At 36.9% G+C, this 15,806-nt stretch overlaps 1 protein-coding gene across 2 annotated transcripts in view; it reads left to right on the top strand.

Annotated features, from left to right (window-relative positions):
* Positions 1–15,348, top strand: part of PLXNB1 (plexin B1) — a 337,984-nt gene extending 322,636 nt beyond the window's left edge. For both annotated transcript variants that reach the window (XM_053720873.1, XM_053720874.1), the window contains exons 33-38: positions 786–946; positions 3,039–3,186; positions 4,723–4,787; positions 5,023–5,098; positions 10,888–10,962; positions 13,559–15,348. In XM_053720873.1, coding sequence (XP_053576848.1) covers positions 786–946; positions 3,039–3,186; positions 4,723–4,787; positions 5,023–5,098; positions 10,888–10,962; positions 13,559–13,663 — 630 coding nt within the window. In that variant the 3' untranslated portion in view covers positions 13,664–15,348. The remainder of the gene's footprint in view (positions 1–785; positions 947–3,038; positions 3,187–4,722; positions 4,788–5,022; positions 5,099–10,887; positions 10,963–13,558) is intronic.
* The last annotated feature ends 458 nt before the right edge of the window (positions 15,349–15,806 follow it).

Genomic DNA, 15,806 nt, shown 5'->3' with positions numbered 1-15,806 from the left:
CCACATCTTGGGTAGTCATTATCCCATACGTCACTAGCTCATGGACTCTTGTTAATTACATGAAAGAAAACATAATTTATGTAAGAACTTACCTGATAAATTCATTTCTTTCATATTAACAAGAGTCCATGAGGCCCACCCTTTTTTGTGGTGGTTATGATTTTTTTGTATAAAGCACAATTATTCCAATTCCTTATTTTATATGCTTCGCACTTTTTCTTATCACCCCACTTCTTGGCTATTCGTTAAACTGATTTGTGGGTGTGGTGAGGGGTGTATTTATAGGCATTTTAAGGTTTGGGAAACTTTGCCCCTCCTGGTAGGAATGTATATCCCATACGTCACTAGCTCATGGACTCTTGTTAATATGAAAGAAATGAATTTATCAGGTAAGTTCTTACATAAATTATGTTTTTTTTTTACCATTTATCCAAATAAAGTATAGTCCTAGAAAACTATTATTAAATGTAAAACAGTAAGTCAAGTACTGAACTCAAACAGCAGCTCTAGGCTAGCATCAAATTTGAAATATGCTACACAATAATTTTACCGAAAATATCAGGCAAAAAATCCAAAACAAAAATAACCGAAAATGCCATGTTTCTGCGGCCGAAGTTTCGGTGCATCTCTAAGAGGGACTTTTCATGGTAAAAGACTCCCACTACACATTAGAGCCCAGAAAAAAAATACTAGCTTTCATGCTTTGTACCTTTTCAGTCTATATGAACCACTAGGCAGCATTTGCATAAGTTACCCTCTGATTTCCACCCGTCTTGTCGCTACAGGGTACACTGCAGAAGTTTGTGGATGACCTATTCCAGGTGATACTCAGCACGAGCCGCCCTGTGCCCCTCGCAGTCAAATATTTCTTTGATCTGTTGGATGAGCAGGCATTGCACTATGGTATCTTAGACCCTGAGACCATCCACATCTGGAAGACAAACAGGTGATTAGACAAGGACTATTTGCTATGTGACAATAAACCCAAGGATTTACGTATTTTGTGTGCGTACATGTGTGTGTATATGTGCATGCATGTGTATATGTGCGTGCATGTGTGTGTGTGTGTGTGTATATATGTGCATGTGCGTGCATGTGTGTATATATGTGCTTGCATGTGTGTGTGTATATGTGCATGTGCGTACATGTTTGTGTGTGTATATGTGCATGTACGTGAGTGTGCATGTTTGTGTGTTTATATGAGCATGTGTGTGTGTATATGTTTGCATGTGCGTGCATGTTTGTGGGTGGGTGTGTATATGTGCATGTTTGTGTGTGTATATGTGCATGTGAGTGAATGTGTGTGTGTGTAAACTGTATATGTGTATGTGCATGCATGTTTGTGTGTGTATGTATGTGCACATGTGCATGCATGTTTGTGTGTGTGTATATATGTGCATGTTTGTGTGTGTATATCTCCATGTGCGTGCATGTTTGTGCGTGTATATCTGCATGTGCCTGCATGTTTATGTGTGTATATGTGCATGTGCATGCATGTTTGTGCGTGTATATGTGCATGTGCATGCATGTTTGTGCGTGTATATGTGCATGTGCGTGCATGTTTGTGCGTGTATATGTGCATATGCGTGCATGTTTGTGTGTGTAAATGTGTATGCATGTTTGTGTGTGTGTAAATGTGTATGTGCATGTGTGTATATGTTTGTGTGTATATGTCCATGTGCGTGCATGTTTGTGTTTATATGTGTGTGTATATGTCCATGTGTGTGCATGTTTGTGTGTGTGTGCATGTGCGTGCATGTTTGTGTGTGTATACATGTCCATGTGCGTGCATGTTTGTGTGTGTATATGCGTGTGTATATGTCCATGTGCGTGCATGTTTGTATGTGTTTATATGTGCATGTGCGTGCATGTTTGTGTGTGTATATGTGTATGTGCATGTGTGTATATGTTTGTGTGTATATGTGCATGTGTGTGCATGTTTGTGTGTGCATGTGTGTATATGTTTGTGTGTATATGTGCATGTGCGTGCATGTTTGTGTGTGTGTATATGTCCATGTGCGTGCATGTTTGTGTGTGTATATGTGTGTGTATATGTCCATGTGCGTTCATGTTTGTATGTGTTTATATGTGCATGTGCGTGCATGTTTGTGTGTGTATATGTGTATGTGCATGTGTGTATATGTTTGTGTGTATATGTCCATGTGCGTGCATGTTTGTGTGTGTATATGTGTGTGTATATGTCCATGTGCGTGCATGTTTGTGTGTGTGTATATATGCATGTGCGTGCATGTTTGTGTGTGTGTATATGTGCATGTGTGTGCATGTTTGTGTGTGCATGTGTGTATATGTTTGTGTGTTTATGTCCATGTGCGTGCATGTTTGTGTGTGTATATGTGTGTGTATATGTCCATGTACGTGCATGTTTGTGTGTGTGTATGTGCATGTGTGTATATGTTTGTGTGTATATGTCCATGTGTGTGTATATGTGTGTGTATATGTCCATGTGTGTGTATATGTGTGTGTGTATATGTCCATGTGCGTGCATGTTTGTGTGTGTGTTTGTGTGTGTATATGTGCATGTGTGTGCATGTTTGTGTGTGTATATGTGTTTGTGTGTATATGTCCATGTGCGTGCATGTTTGTGTGTGTGTATATGTCTGTGTATATGTCCATGTGCGTGCATGTTTGTGTTTGTGTATATGTGCATGTGCGTGCATGTTTGTGTGTGTGTGTGTGTGTATATGTGCATGTGCATGTGTGTATATGTTTGTGTGTATATGTCCATGTATGTGTATATGTGTGTGTATATGTCCATGTGCGTGCATGTTTGTGTGTGTGTATATGTGTATGTGCATGTGTCTATATGTTTATGTGTGTATATGTGCATGTGCGTGCATGTTGGTGTGTGTATATGTTTGTGTGTGTATATGTGCATGTGCGTGCATGTTTTTGTGTGTGTGTATATGTGCATGTGCGTGCATGTTTTTGTGTGTGTATATGTGCATGTGCGTGCATGTTTGTGTGTGTATATGTGCATATTTATGTTCTCCAATGTATTTTACGTTTTGTTTACGCAGTTTGCCATTGAGATTCTGGATCAACATCATTAAAAATCCGCAGTTTGTATTTGATGTTCAGACATCGGACAATGTGGACGCCGTCCTGTCAGTTATTGCACAGACCTTCATGGACTCATGCACTCTCGCTGACCATAAGCTGGGAAGGGTAAGAGACTGGGTTATATTGGAAGCAGAGCATAAATTAAATTGTACTGATATGAAAACAAAGGAAAGACACAGTTTTCCATGTGTGTACAGTTTTTGTTCTTTTGCGCCAAGATATCTGAATGTATAGGGTTTGGGGAGAGTGCTATTTTGTTAAACGGACAGTTTACTCAAAAATGTTCTCCCCCTTAATTTGTTCCAAAGATCCACTTTACCTGCTGGAGTATATAAAATTGTTTACAAGTATTTCCTTTACCCTTATATTGTCATTTGAAATAGTTGATTTAGCCTGTGGTATCCCCACCTTTTCTGAAAGTTTCTGGCCTTAGGTCCAAGCTATAGAAATAAGCTGTGTAAACACAGCCAGCAGAAGAAATTACACTCCCAGTAGGGGATAGAAGATATAAGGTAATAAAATAATAATTTTCCATTGTTCTATCCGAGTATTGGTCTTTGATTTACAGACAGATATAAGATAAAGAGACATGTATATGTACACAATGTAATAAAGTAATGAGATCTGATTATACCTACAAGCTCAACCCATTTTATTAGGTTGTGGCTTCAAAACACAAAATCTGTTAATTCATATACACAAATAAACCCTTAAAAGCAAATTCTCATACATTTTATACTCTACAGTTGGTAAAAAAAGTAATTGGAAACACATTAAGGAAATAAACAATTTTACAGTATACTGTCCCTTTAAATAAAATGTCAGCTTGCAATATTTTTTATATACATATCCCTAACTCTAAAGTTCTGTCCAGGAGCTGAAAAACATTGTGATTCCTCAGCAGTCCAGCTAAGGAGTTGCAGTGTGTTGCCGCGTACAAGGGGGACATTAGCTATGTATTTAAAAAGGTACCAAAAATCCAAAATTGTTCTTTCATGGTTCAGACAGAGTGTACAGTAAACAAAAGTGCTAAAGATAGCTCATCGGGTTTCGCTTGTGCGCAAACAATTTACTTTACAAGCTACAAAATGTAGCACACCACTTGCAAACTGCCCCAATGTTTTTTATTGTGAAGTGATTTCTGTTGTCAATATTATATTTATATTACCAAATATGTTAGAGTGTGTGATAGGTAGAAAAACACCTTTCACAATATAAAGTAAAAAGGGCCATATATAGATGGAGTCTTCTACTTAAAGGGGCAGTAAACCTAGAAAATAATGTCTGGTTTTCCCTCTGAGCGCATCTGGGCAGCTGTCTAGTCACAGCCCGGCCCGATTGCGCCATTACACTCAATGTAGCTCGCTCCCGCTGTCAGCCAGAGCAGAAGCAAGTTACATTGAGTGTAATGGCGCAATCGGGCTAGGCTGTGACTAAACAGCTGCCCAGATGCGCTCAGAGGGAAAACCAGACCCGCTCAGTAGAGCACAGAGGGTAGGTCTGAAAAACCCTCTTTTTTAATAAAAATTCCAGCGGCAATATTATGTTACATAAAGCTAGCACTAATATAATGTTATATAATTCTGCACTATGTAGCCTCCGTCTCATATACATATTTATGTCATTCTATTGCCGTTACAGGACTCTCCCATAAACAAGTTGCTGTACGCCAGAGACATCCCACGTTACAAGCAGATGGTAGAAAGGTACGTTCCTCCTGTTTAACATGACATAGCTTGCAAATATTTTCTATAATTTATACGAAAGATCTGCAATTTTTAATTTATATATTTGTTTATAATATAATTTTTATATATTTTTTTTTTTAACTAAAATACTGTAATTTATTTTGAAACCTTTTTGTTAACATTGAACAATAAAAAAAACAGTGTATGCATTTTGTTCCAAGGAATCTTAAGGCATGTCCTATACATTTTACAGGTATTACGCAGATATCCGCCAGACAATCTCAGCCAGCGATCAGGAGATGAACTCAGCGTTAGCGGAGCTGTCTAGGGTATGACACTTCTCTGGGCAAAATCTTGTGCATCAATCTATAGAGTTAGACTAGCTTGTTTAACACTTACTTCCCTACATGCAGTTATATTTTAATTTGACTACTGCCAAAATCACATAATATAATTTGCTGTAATGAAAAATGTTCTAGCGCAATTTACTTGCGAGAGACGTTCCGATTTATGATGATTTAAAGGGACACTCAATCAAAATTAAACTTTCATTGTTCAGATAGAGCATGCCATTTTAAACAACTTTCCAATTTACTTCCATTAACTAAATGTGCACAGTCTTTTTATATTTAAACTTTTTGAGTCACCAGCTACTACTGAGCATGTGCAAGAATAAGTGTGTATGCATTTGTGAATGGCTGATGGCTGTCACATGGTACGTGTATGCATTTGTGAATGGCTGATGTCTGTCACATGGTAAGGGGGAGTGGAAAAAGACATAACTTTTTAAATTGTCAGAAAAAAAATCTACTATTCATTTGAAGTTCAGACTAAGTGATATTGCATTGTCTTGTTATCTTGCAATTGTTGTTTATACAAATCTACTGTGTTGACTGGTCCTTTAAAGGACTAAGAAATACAGTAGATTTTCTAAATCAACAAACACATGATAAAAAGACAATACCATAGCACTTCGTCTGAACTTCAAATGAGTATTAGATTTGTTTTTCCAACAAATGTCAGTGTTATGCCTATTTCCACACACCCTGAATCATGTGACAACCATCAGCCAATCACAAATGCATATATGTATATTCTCTGAATTCTTGCACATGCTCAGTAGGAGCTGGTGACTCAAAAAGTGTAAATATAAAAAGACTGCATATAAAAAGTTGTTCATAATTGCATGCGCTATCTGAATCATGAAAGTTTAATTTGACCTGAGTATCCCTTTAAAGGGGCATCAGCAATAGTTTAAAAAGTCTTAAAGACCTTGGGCCCCATCCGATATGCAGTGTCGCCCGCAAAAGCCGGCAACGCCGTTTTTTGCGCGGGTTTGGTATCACATATACGGTGTAGCATACAACTTACGCCCGTATATTTCACCCATCGCCCGCAATTCTTACTCCGATCGAGCAGAAGAGGTCCTCCATCCGGCAGAAATCTTCATCCAAGCGGCATCTTCTATCTTCATCCTTCGGGCGAGGAGCGGCTCCATCTTGAAGACATCCGACGCGGAGCATCCTTCCTGCACGACGACTACCCGACGAATGGCTGGTCCTTTAAATCAGTGATTTTCAACCTTTTTTTTGCTGTGGCACACTTTTTTACATTAAAAAATCCTGCGGCACACCACCATCCCAAATTTTTACAAAATCACACATTGTATATATAAAAGTTATTTCACAAAAGGCAAGCACTTGCTGGTATTTTTTCAAACAACAGTATTTACTGTACAACAAATCAGTGAACGTTTTCGGGCATCCGCCCATGTCTGAGGACAGGCGGATGCCCAAAAAAGTTCACTGATTTGCTGTACAGTAAATACTGTTGTTTAAAAAAAATACCAGCGAGTGCTTGCTTTTGTGAAATAACTTCTCTATGTACAGATTTGGTGGGCACCCTGGGAGTTGGTACGTTATGAATGTGCTGGGTTCTCCTGGACTATGGTATATATAGTCATCATCTCACTCAAAATAAAAAAAACGTCCCAGAATATAAAACAAGAAAAATTTAAAAAAAAATATCACACTGTTGTCAGTCTGCCGTGGCACACCTGAGGATCTCTCACGGCACACTGGTTAAAAAACACTGCTTTAAATGACGTCATCCAAGATGGCGTCCCTCGAATTCCGATGGCTGATAGGATAATAGCTACAATGTAATTATTAATTATATTGTAGCTATCTTAGGGTTTATTTTATAGGTAAGTATTTAGTTTTAAATAGGAATAATTTAGTTAATAATAGTAATATTATTTATATTTATTTAAATAATAATTAAGTTAGGGGGGTGTTAGGGTTAGACTTAGGTTTAGGGGGTAATAAATTTAATGTAGGTGGCGGCGGTGTAGCTGGGTCAGATTAGGGGTTAATAAATTTAATGTAGATGGCGGTGGTGTAGGGGGGTCAGATTAGGGGTTAAAAAATTTAATGTAGGTGGCGGCGGGGTACGGGAGCAGCGGTTTAGGGATTAAACACTTTATTTAGGTGCTGCGGGGTCCGGGAGAGGTGGTTTAGGGGTTAATACATATAATGTAGGTGGTGGTGGGCTCCGGGAGCGGCGGTTTAGGGGATAATACTAGGATAGGTTTATTGCGGTGTGGGCTATGGCAGTTTAGGGGTTAATAATTAGGCTTATTGCGTTGTGGGGGGTTGTCGGTCTAGGGGTTAATACATTTATTATTAGGAGTGAGAGGGGGGATTGCGGATATAGGGGTATACGTATCGGGCTTATTTTTGGGAGGCAGGTTAGACAGTTACGGAGATTTAAAAATATTTTTAACTTTTCTTAGGCGCCGGCAGTTTCTAAAGTGCCGTAAGTCACTGGCGACTCCAGAAATTTGTAGTTATGCTTATTTCTGGACATCACTAGTTTATCCGACTTAAGGCACTTTAGGAACTGCCGGTGGGGTATATGTAATACCCCGATGTGCGAAAACTACGCCGTATATTGGATTGCGCCCCTTATGTTTTCACAAAATGTTAAATGTTTTGTACTCCAGTGACATAGCACTTGAAAAGTGTAATTTATCTTATCTCCTTAGGTCTTGATTTATATGAAATTAACTCCAGACTCTCTCTGAGGGAAGTGGAAAACTTCAATTTTCAGATTTAAATGACATGAAAAGTGGGCAAAATAAATAAAGTGGATTTCAAAGCTTTTTACTGTGTATAATAAGGGAACATAAAACTCAAAACTGAAATATCCATAAAAGTTTTGTGTTTAATGTAATTCAGTGCCCCCCAAAGTAAAAGCTTAGTAACTAGATAAGTGTATCTTTCTAATTATATTTTAGTTTAAAGTGATATTTTTTCACCCTATTGGTCCATAAAAAAAATGTTAACATGGTAACAATGTTAACACTTGGCACGAAGTAGAGTTCGATACAAATGTATCAATATCCTTTTTACTACCAGAGAGATGCAGCCCTGTTTGGAAGTCAAGGGGTTAAAAACTCATTTGTGGGTGAAAGTTAAATCACTATGGTGTTATTGCTGTTTAACTTAACTATAAATAGTAAAGATGTGAAGTCTGATTTTGCCAGTTGCCTTGATTCGGTAGATCTAGCAAAATCATCATGATAAAGAAACGTCAAAGGGACTTGACACATTTTTTTCTTTTATGATTCAGATAGAGAATACAATTTAAAAAAACTTTCCAATGTACTCCTATTATCTAATTTGCTTAGTTTTCTTGGTATCCATTGTTGAAAAGCATGCCTATGTAGGCTTAGGGGATGGAAGCAAGCTGCTGATTGGTGGCTGCACATATATGCTTTGATTCATTGGCAGTTTGTTCAGCTAGCTCCCAGTAAAGCATTGCTGCTCCTTCAATAAAGGATACCAAGAGAATGAAGCAAAATTGAAAATAGAATTAAATTGGAAAATTGGTTTAAAATGTATATTTTGAGTCGTAAAAGAAAAATGTTGGGTTTCGTGTTACTTTAATGCTCAAATAGGCCCTGTGTAATATGTAACAAATTCTTGTCTAGACCTTAAAGTGAAAGTAAATCCTAGCGTTTTACAAACGCTAGGATTGACTTTTGAAACAAATAAAGGGGACTTTCATTCATGAAGTATAAGATACTTCATGTAGAAAGCTCCTTTATTTGTTTTAATCGATCGCTGTTCTTAGCTGCTACAGCAGCCCACGGCTAAAAAATTTTTTTGCTAAGAGGTGACGTTTTCACCTCTTAGCCAATAGCCGTGCGGTAAATCCGGCTTGGCGCCCATGGGAGCCAGATTTACCGCACGGCTATTGGCTAAGAGGTGAAAACGTCACCTCTTAGCAAAAACATTTTTTAGCCGTGTGCTGCTGTAGGAACTAAGAGCGGCGATCAATTTAAACAAATTAAAGTGACACGAAACCCAAATTTTTTCTTTCATTATTTAGAAAGAGAATGCAATTTTAAACATCTTTCTAATTTACTTCTATTATCTAATTTGTTTTATTCTCTTGATATTGTTTGCTGAAAAGCATATCTAGATATGCTCAGTAGCTGCTGATTGGCTGCTGCACATAGAAGCCTCATGTGATTGGCTCACCCATGTGCATTGCTTTTCTTCAACTAAGGATATCTAAAAAATGAAGCAAAATAAATAATAGAAGTAAATTGTAATGTTGCTTAAATTTGTATTCACTATCTGAATCATGAAAGAAAGATTTTGGGTTTAGTGGCCCTTTAAAGGGACATTAAACACTTTGAGATGGTAATATAAAATGATAAATTGTATATAATAAAACAACTCTGCAATATACTTTCATTATTTAGTTTGTCCTCTTTGCCTGTTATTCCATTCTGAAATTTTTAGCTTTTCAGTTCCTGTTAGAAATGGAAGTGCAGAACACTGTTAAATCCAGCACAACCATTGGCTGCACACTCTAATGACCTATGTATAACTGTCCCTAATTGGCCACAGCAGAGAAGGTAACACAAGCTACAACATGGCAGCTCCCAGTGTTTTATAGACACTAAAACTTTACACTTATTTTGTCACTTTTTAAACAACTAATGAAACTTTAAAAAATACATCTACATGCTATTCATGGACTAATCTTTTCTTTGAATGCATCATTCTATCTAGCATGTATTTAGTGTTTAATGTCCCTTTAAGGAGCTTTGTACATGAAGTATCTTATACTTCATGAATGAAAGTGCCCTTTATTTGTTTCAATAGTCAATCCATAGTTTGTAAAATGCTAGAATTTACTTTCACTTTAAGCGTTTAGTGATCTCTAAGTGTAAAAGATTTTAGTTAAAGGGACTCTCAAGTCAAAATTAAACTTTCATGATTCAGATAGCGCATGCAATTTTAAACAACTTTCCAATTTACTTCCATTAAAAGTGCACACATTTTTTTTTTTTTAATTTCAACTTTTTGAGTCACCAGCTCCTACTGAGCATGTGCAAAAATCCACAGAATAATCATATATGCATTTGTCACATGGTACGTGTATGCATTTGTGATTGGCTAATGGCTGTCACATGGTACAGGGGAGTGGAAATAGACATAACTTTTAAAATTGTCAGAATAAAAATCTTCTATTCATTTGAAGTTTAGTCTAAGGGGCATATTTATCAAGCTCCATATGAAGCTGGCAGGAAACAGAAGTTATGAAGCAGCGGTCTAAAGACCGCTGCTCCATAACTTGTCCGCCTGCTCTGAGGCGGCGGACAGAAATCAACCCATTCGAATACGATCGGATTGATTGACACCCACTGCTAGCAGTGAATCTGCAAGGGGCGCCATTACACCAGCAGTTCACAAGAACTGCTGGTGCAATGATAAATCCGACAGCATATGCTGTCGGCAATTATCGATGTGCAGTGGACATGATACGCTACTTCGTATCATGTCCACTCACACATTGATAAATATACCCCTAAGTGCTATTGAGTTGTCTTGTTATCTTGCATTTGTTGATTATGCAAATCTATTGTGTTGACTGTGAACCAGCTCACTACAATGTGAAGTTACCCCAATCTCACCAGTTTTACAACTTTCCTGAAAATTACAATTTAAGCCATTTAATTCATTATCTGTGTAGGAGTTTTTTGGGGTACATTTTAAGATAATTTACAAAAAATGTATAATTGTTTTTTTTTTCCTTTTAGAATTGCTCAGGTGAACTTAATTCATTGGTGGCTCTGCATGAACTCTACAAATATATTAATAAATACTATGACCAGGTAATTAAGCATATTCTACCCTCTACAATAACATGACTGCACTATTTGAGATACAGAGATTGAAACTGAAGCGCCCTTTTCAAACAAAGGGGTTAAATGTAATGTTTTCTATTTAAAGTGCCATAACACATTTTGAGTTATGTGCATATTATAAAAGTATCAACTGATGTAAAACAGTGTGTGAAAAAAAAAGAAGCTTATAAGTATTTTAATAAAATTTCCAAAAATCTGCAAAATTGCTTACACTTTAGTGTTGCCAAGTGTAGCCTGCACCACCCCTCTTATCAGTGTCCTACTCCAAACCTTGTGGTATCAAGTAACAAAGTGTGCACGTGAGAATAATTACTTATGCAAGTAAGGGTGGGTTGAGGACGGACAGCAGGTACAGTACTGCTATTGGAAAATCGGTTTTCTAATGCACAGCAGAAGAAAAAAGTGTGTACATAAATAGCACTCCACAACACGTGAATTACTGAACAAGGGGCTCCCAAGAAACATAAGAAAACCCCCAGTACTAGGGGTAAAACTTAGCTTTTATTAATAAAAATTAAAAAATAATGTTGTGTATTAAAAGCACAGAGGAGTGATGTGGCAGCTTCTTTACAGGTTGGAATCCTCAGACACACAAAAATAAAACACAATTACTATCACAGTTGTTTATTATTGGTAGTGGTTAACTGTGTGGTAATGGACAAGTTAGGATAATAATCAGGGAGGGCACAATATTAGCCCTGATAGCTAGCAGATATACCCACTATGGAATAAGTAATCTGGACCTCTTGAGAGAGAGTATTGATGACCAATAGGAGTAGTTATTAAAATGTGCACACAACTATATAGTGGTAGGCAATATGGTGATACAATGCACTATTGATGTACACACATGTAATACTATAATGAACCTGAGGTAACTGGATAGTTGGAACAAATAGTTTAGGTAGAATCCTAGTTGTCTACCAATAGTCAATTTTGAACAGCTGTATATTACCTGCTGTCAATTTAATGGTATTAGCCACTAGTAGACAGAGTGAATAATTGTATAAAAATTAATTAACATAATAATAACAACTATATAGAAATATAATATTAAGACGCAATATGTGCGAATATGAATTATTTATTTTTGTTATTAATAGTATTGCTCCAAGTGGGCATTATTAAGCTGCCAGTAGTAGAACAAAATGATATTTACTGTATAATAATGTAACAATTCAACATAATATGGCTAGTTGTAACTTCCAACCTTATCATTTAAATACCATGTCATTATACTTTCCTCCAATTTATACTATTGGAATTGTCTAGATAACTTGTAGTGATTGGTTGATAGTATATTAAAAAATAGAGAATGACTTAAATAGGAGATTATTATACTATATTGTTCTGCAGTTGTCAGCTTAGCTGATTATACAATACCCAGGTACTAAATAGTATAAATTATTGTAAGGTAGGTCGTTAGTAACACACCCTCTCCCACTGTGATAACAATGTAATGGTAGTACTAATAGTCCATTGGGGTTCTACTATATTATTTCCATATGAGTCTGCTTAGCCAAAGATATATTCATCTAATATTGGAAATTGTAAGCTATTACGACTCGGTAATATTTAAAGGAGCCCCTCCCACTGTGGTAGTCATATGATAGTGACCAAAATAGCAGGTAGTCTAATATACCGCAATAACACCATACATCAGTAGTGTTAAGAGGCTACAATTTACTTGCCCCCATTAGTGATAATCACCATAGTAACGTTAGCTTAGCGTAATGTCAATGCATGTCTCTCACACATATCACCGGTAAACACAATTCCGCTTGTAGCTACAGTTTAACCACTCCCCACTGAAGTAACCACTATATGGATTTACATAAATTAAGTTATCGTTGTGAGCTAGGATTATTGCTCCACTAAGGACGCCAACTTAGGTTAATTATAAAGAACGTTATTTATTTTAAAGAAGCTAACATTCGCACATTCTGCAGTTAAAAATGGAGACAACACGTCCCCAAACGCCCTGACATGTTTCGCCTTGCGGCTTTGTCATATATTAACCCTTGTTATCCACACAGGGGTACGATTCTATTTCATTCATGAGGGCAACACGAGTAGTGCCATCGTTTTCTTTTTCTTCTTGTGACAGTACTGCTATTGTTTGTTGCCAAGAGGCTTGCTTGTTTCTATGTGGATAATGTCACATGCTTTGTGAAAGCTTCAGCCTTATACTGTGCACTGCTTTAGTCAGGTGTCATGTTACTGTTCCCCCTACCGTGCATGTGCATGAGTGCAGTCTACTGAAGCTATGGCCTGGATAGCACCTTCCATATATGAAAATGCCCAGGGGGAGCTTGTTGCAAAAAAAACTATGCCTGGATTAATGGGGGTTAAAACAGAAACTGTTTTGCAGGTAAGCTTTGGCTGCATTATATATTTAGAAATGTATGTTAGTTCATACTGTTTTATGTCCCTTTAATAAAATGTAAGTTATTATTTTGATATGATAAGTTCATTTTATATTGAGAGAAAGTTTATTTTTTATGAAGGTTTGATTTGTAAGGTCATATGTGACAATATAATAATTACTTGTTGTCTCCTGCAGATTATCACAGCACTTGAAGAGGATGCCACTGGCCAGAAAATGCAACTTGGCTACAGATTACAGCAGATTGCAGCTGCTGTGGAAAATAAAGTTACAGACTTGTGACATTCACACTGACTCGTACATTACTGGTCATACAGACCGTCCCTCTGCGCTCCATTGAAGATTTTTATAAAATCGCAGAAAGGAAAATTCTGCCGTTGAGAAGCAGAAACTACCGTATAAATATGTTATCATATTTTCGCCACACGAAATACTGAGAGCAGGAGCTAATGCAGAAGGCGGATGAAATATTAAAAAAATATATATATATATCTGTATATTTTTTTTTATGGAATAGAATAATGGATTTTTAGCCCATGAATTTGGGTACTGTGGTAATCTTGGACGTTACAAAAAAAAAAAATAACAGGTGACTTATATCTTGCCATGTGCCAAGGTCTGCGTTTTCATATTCATTGTGGCGCCATATTGCTCTGCCTAGTACACATGAGCCGTCATCACCGGCCTCCTGCTAACGGACCAGACTGAAGGCCTATTCGTTCTTGTACATTCATGAATTATGGTTTTATGAAGTTACTAAAAGGACAACCAATATTTAAACTTTTTATGTATCAGTGTAACATACCAGCTGTACTCACTAATGGATAAAACGAAATCAGTTGAACTTACCTAAACCAACCGGTATTCTTCTCACTTGAGAGTACAAGGGGGGGGGGGTTATACAACATTGTGCACAGAGGCAACTTTAGATGTAACAACATTTTTTTTTCTTTGCCTTTGACACAAGTTTTTATGGTCACAATTGTAAATGTTAAATTTTCCCCATTTGCTTTCAATTCCTAAAAAGTTCTTCCTTATAACTTAATTCCATCTTTTGTCTGTCGATCATATGAGCCATGTTGGATCAGAAAAAAAAAGGAATCGATACAAACCCTTTATCTTGGCCCTCCCTGGTATTAATACCTACCAATCAGAACCCCTCCCTGAAGGTGCGTGGACAGAACTGCCCACTCCCCTAAAGTGTCAGTGTCCTCCTGAGTCTGACAGTCAGGGTGCCGTGCGCTGTGCGCACAGAAATAATTTTTCACTACTCACGCTGCTGCCGGCAGCCAGGCAGCTCCGGGGCCCCCCTTAGCAAGGCGGCTGCCTATACTGCCTTACACAAGCACCGGCCCTGCTAGGTACCTGTACAAAATTCTTTGGTTAACCATGCTTGGAGTCTTTCTCCTAGACCAGTGCACTAAACACATATAAATGATTGTCTATAAATCCAACAGACAGCTCTAACAGTCACTCTTGTTTCATAGACACAACTTGTAGTATTCCATTTATTGTTTTTTTTTTTTTTGCTGCTCTAAACTGGACGTGTATATATAATAGTAAAGAAAATATTTAAATACTAAAGGATTGTAATTTATTTTAAAAAAGACAGCACACTGCCCTTAGATACTTATTTTGCATATTTTGTTTTGTTTATCATGTGCATTTTTTATTTTATTTTTTGCTAATAATTTCCAGATATCATTGTGCTGGCTTTTTTAAGGAATTAGAATTCATGCCTAACCTAATATAAATAAAAGTCGAATAAAACTTGAAACTGAATCTTATGAGATAGTGTTATAACAATTTATAGATTATGTTCGGAAAGATACGAATCTGTGAAAAAGAAAAGCAACTGTTTGCATCAACTCGTGAAACGAATGTAAGAAACAGAACATTCTTAAAAGAAAAAATTTAATTAAAAAATAAATGGTTGCACAGATTATTCAATAAAAAAATTCAATGTAGTAGTTTGCAGTTTTTTATTTTATTTTCTGGTTACTTAAAGGGACAGTATACTGAAAAATAGTTTTTCGCTTAATGTGTTTACAATTGCTTTCTTTACCAACTGCAGAGAAAAAAAATGTATGAAAAATAGCTTTTTATGTTTTTGTGTGTATATTAAAGCTCTGATTTTGTGTTTTGAAGCCACAACCTAATAAAATGGGTTGAGCTTGTAGGTATAATCAGATCTCATTACTGTATCACATTGTGCACATATACCTGCTTCTTTATCTTATATCTGTCCATAAAACAATCACCAGTACTTGGAGAGAACAATGGAAAATCAACATTGTATTACCTTATCTCTGCTATATCCCACTGGGAGTATAATTTCTTCTGCTGGCTGTGTTTACAAAGCTTATCTATAGCTGGGACCTGCGGCCACAAACTTGCAGCATAGGTGGGGATACCACATGCTAAA

The sequence above is a fragment of the Bombina bombina genome, chromosome 7 (assembly GCF_027579735.1).
Source record: "Bombina bombina isolate aBomBom1 chromosome 7, aBomBom1.pri, whole genome shotgun sequence".
Classification (NCBI taxonomy): domain Eukaryota; kingdom Metazoa; phylum Chordata; class Amphibia; order Anura; family Bombinatoridae; genus Bombina; species Bombina bombina.
Note: the sequence above shows the minus strand (reverse complement) of the source record. Positions and strands in the feature narration are given on the sequence as shown.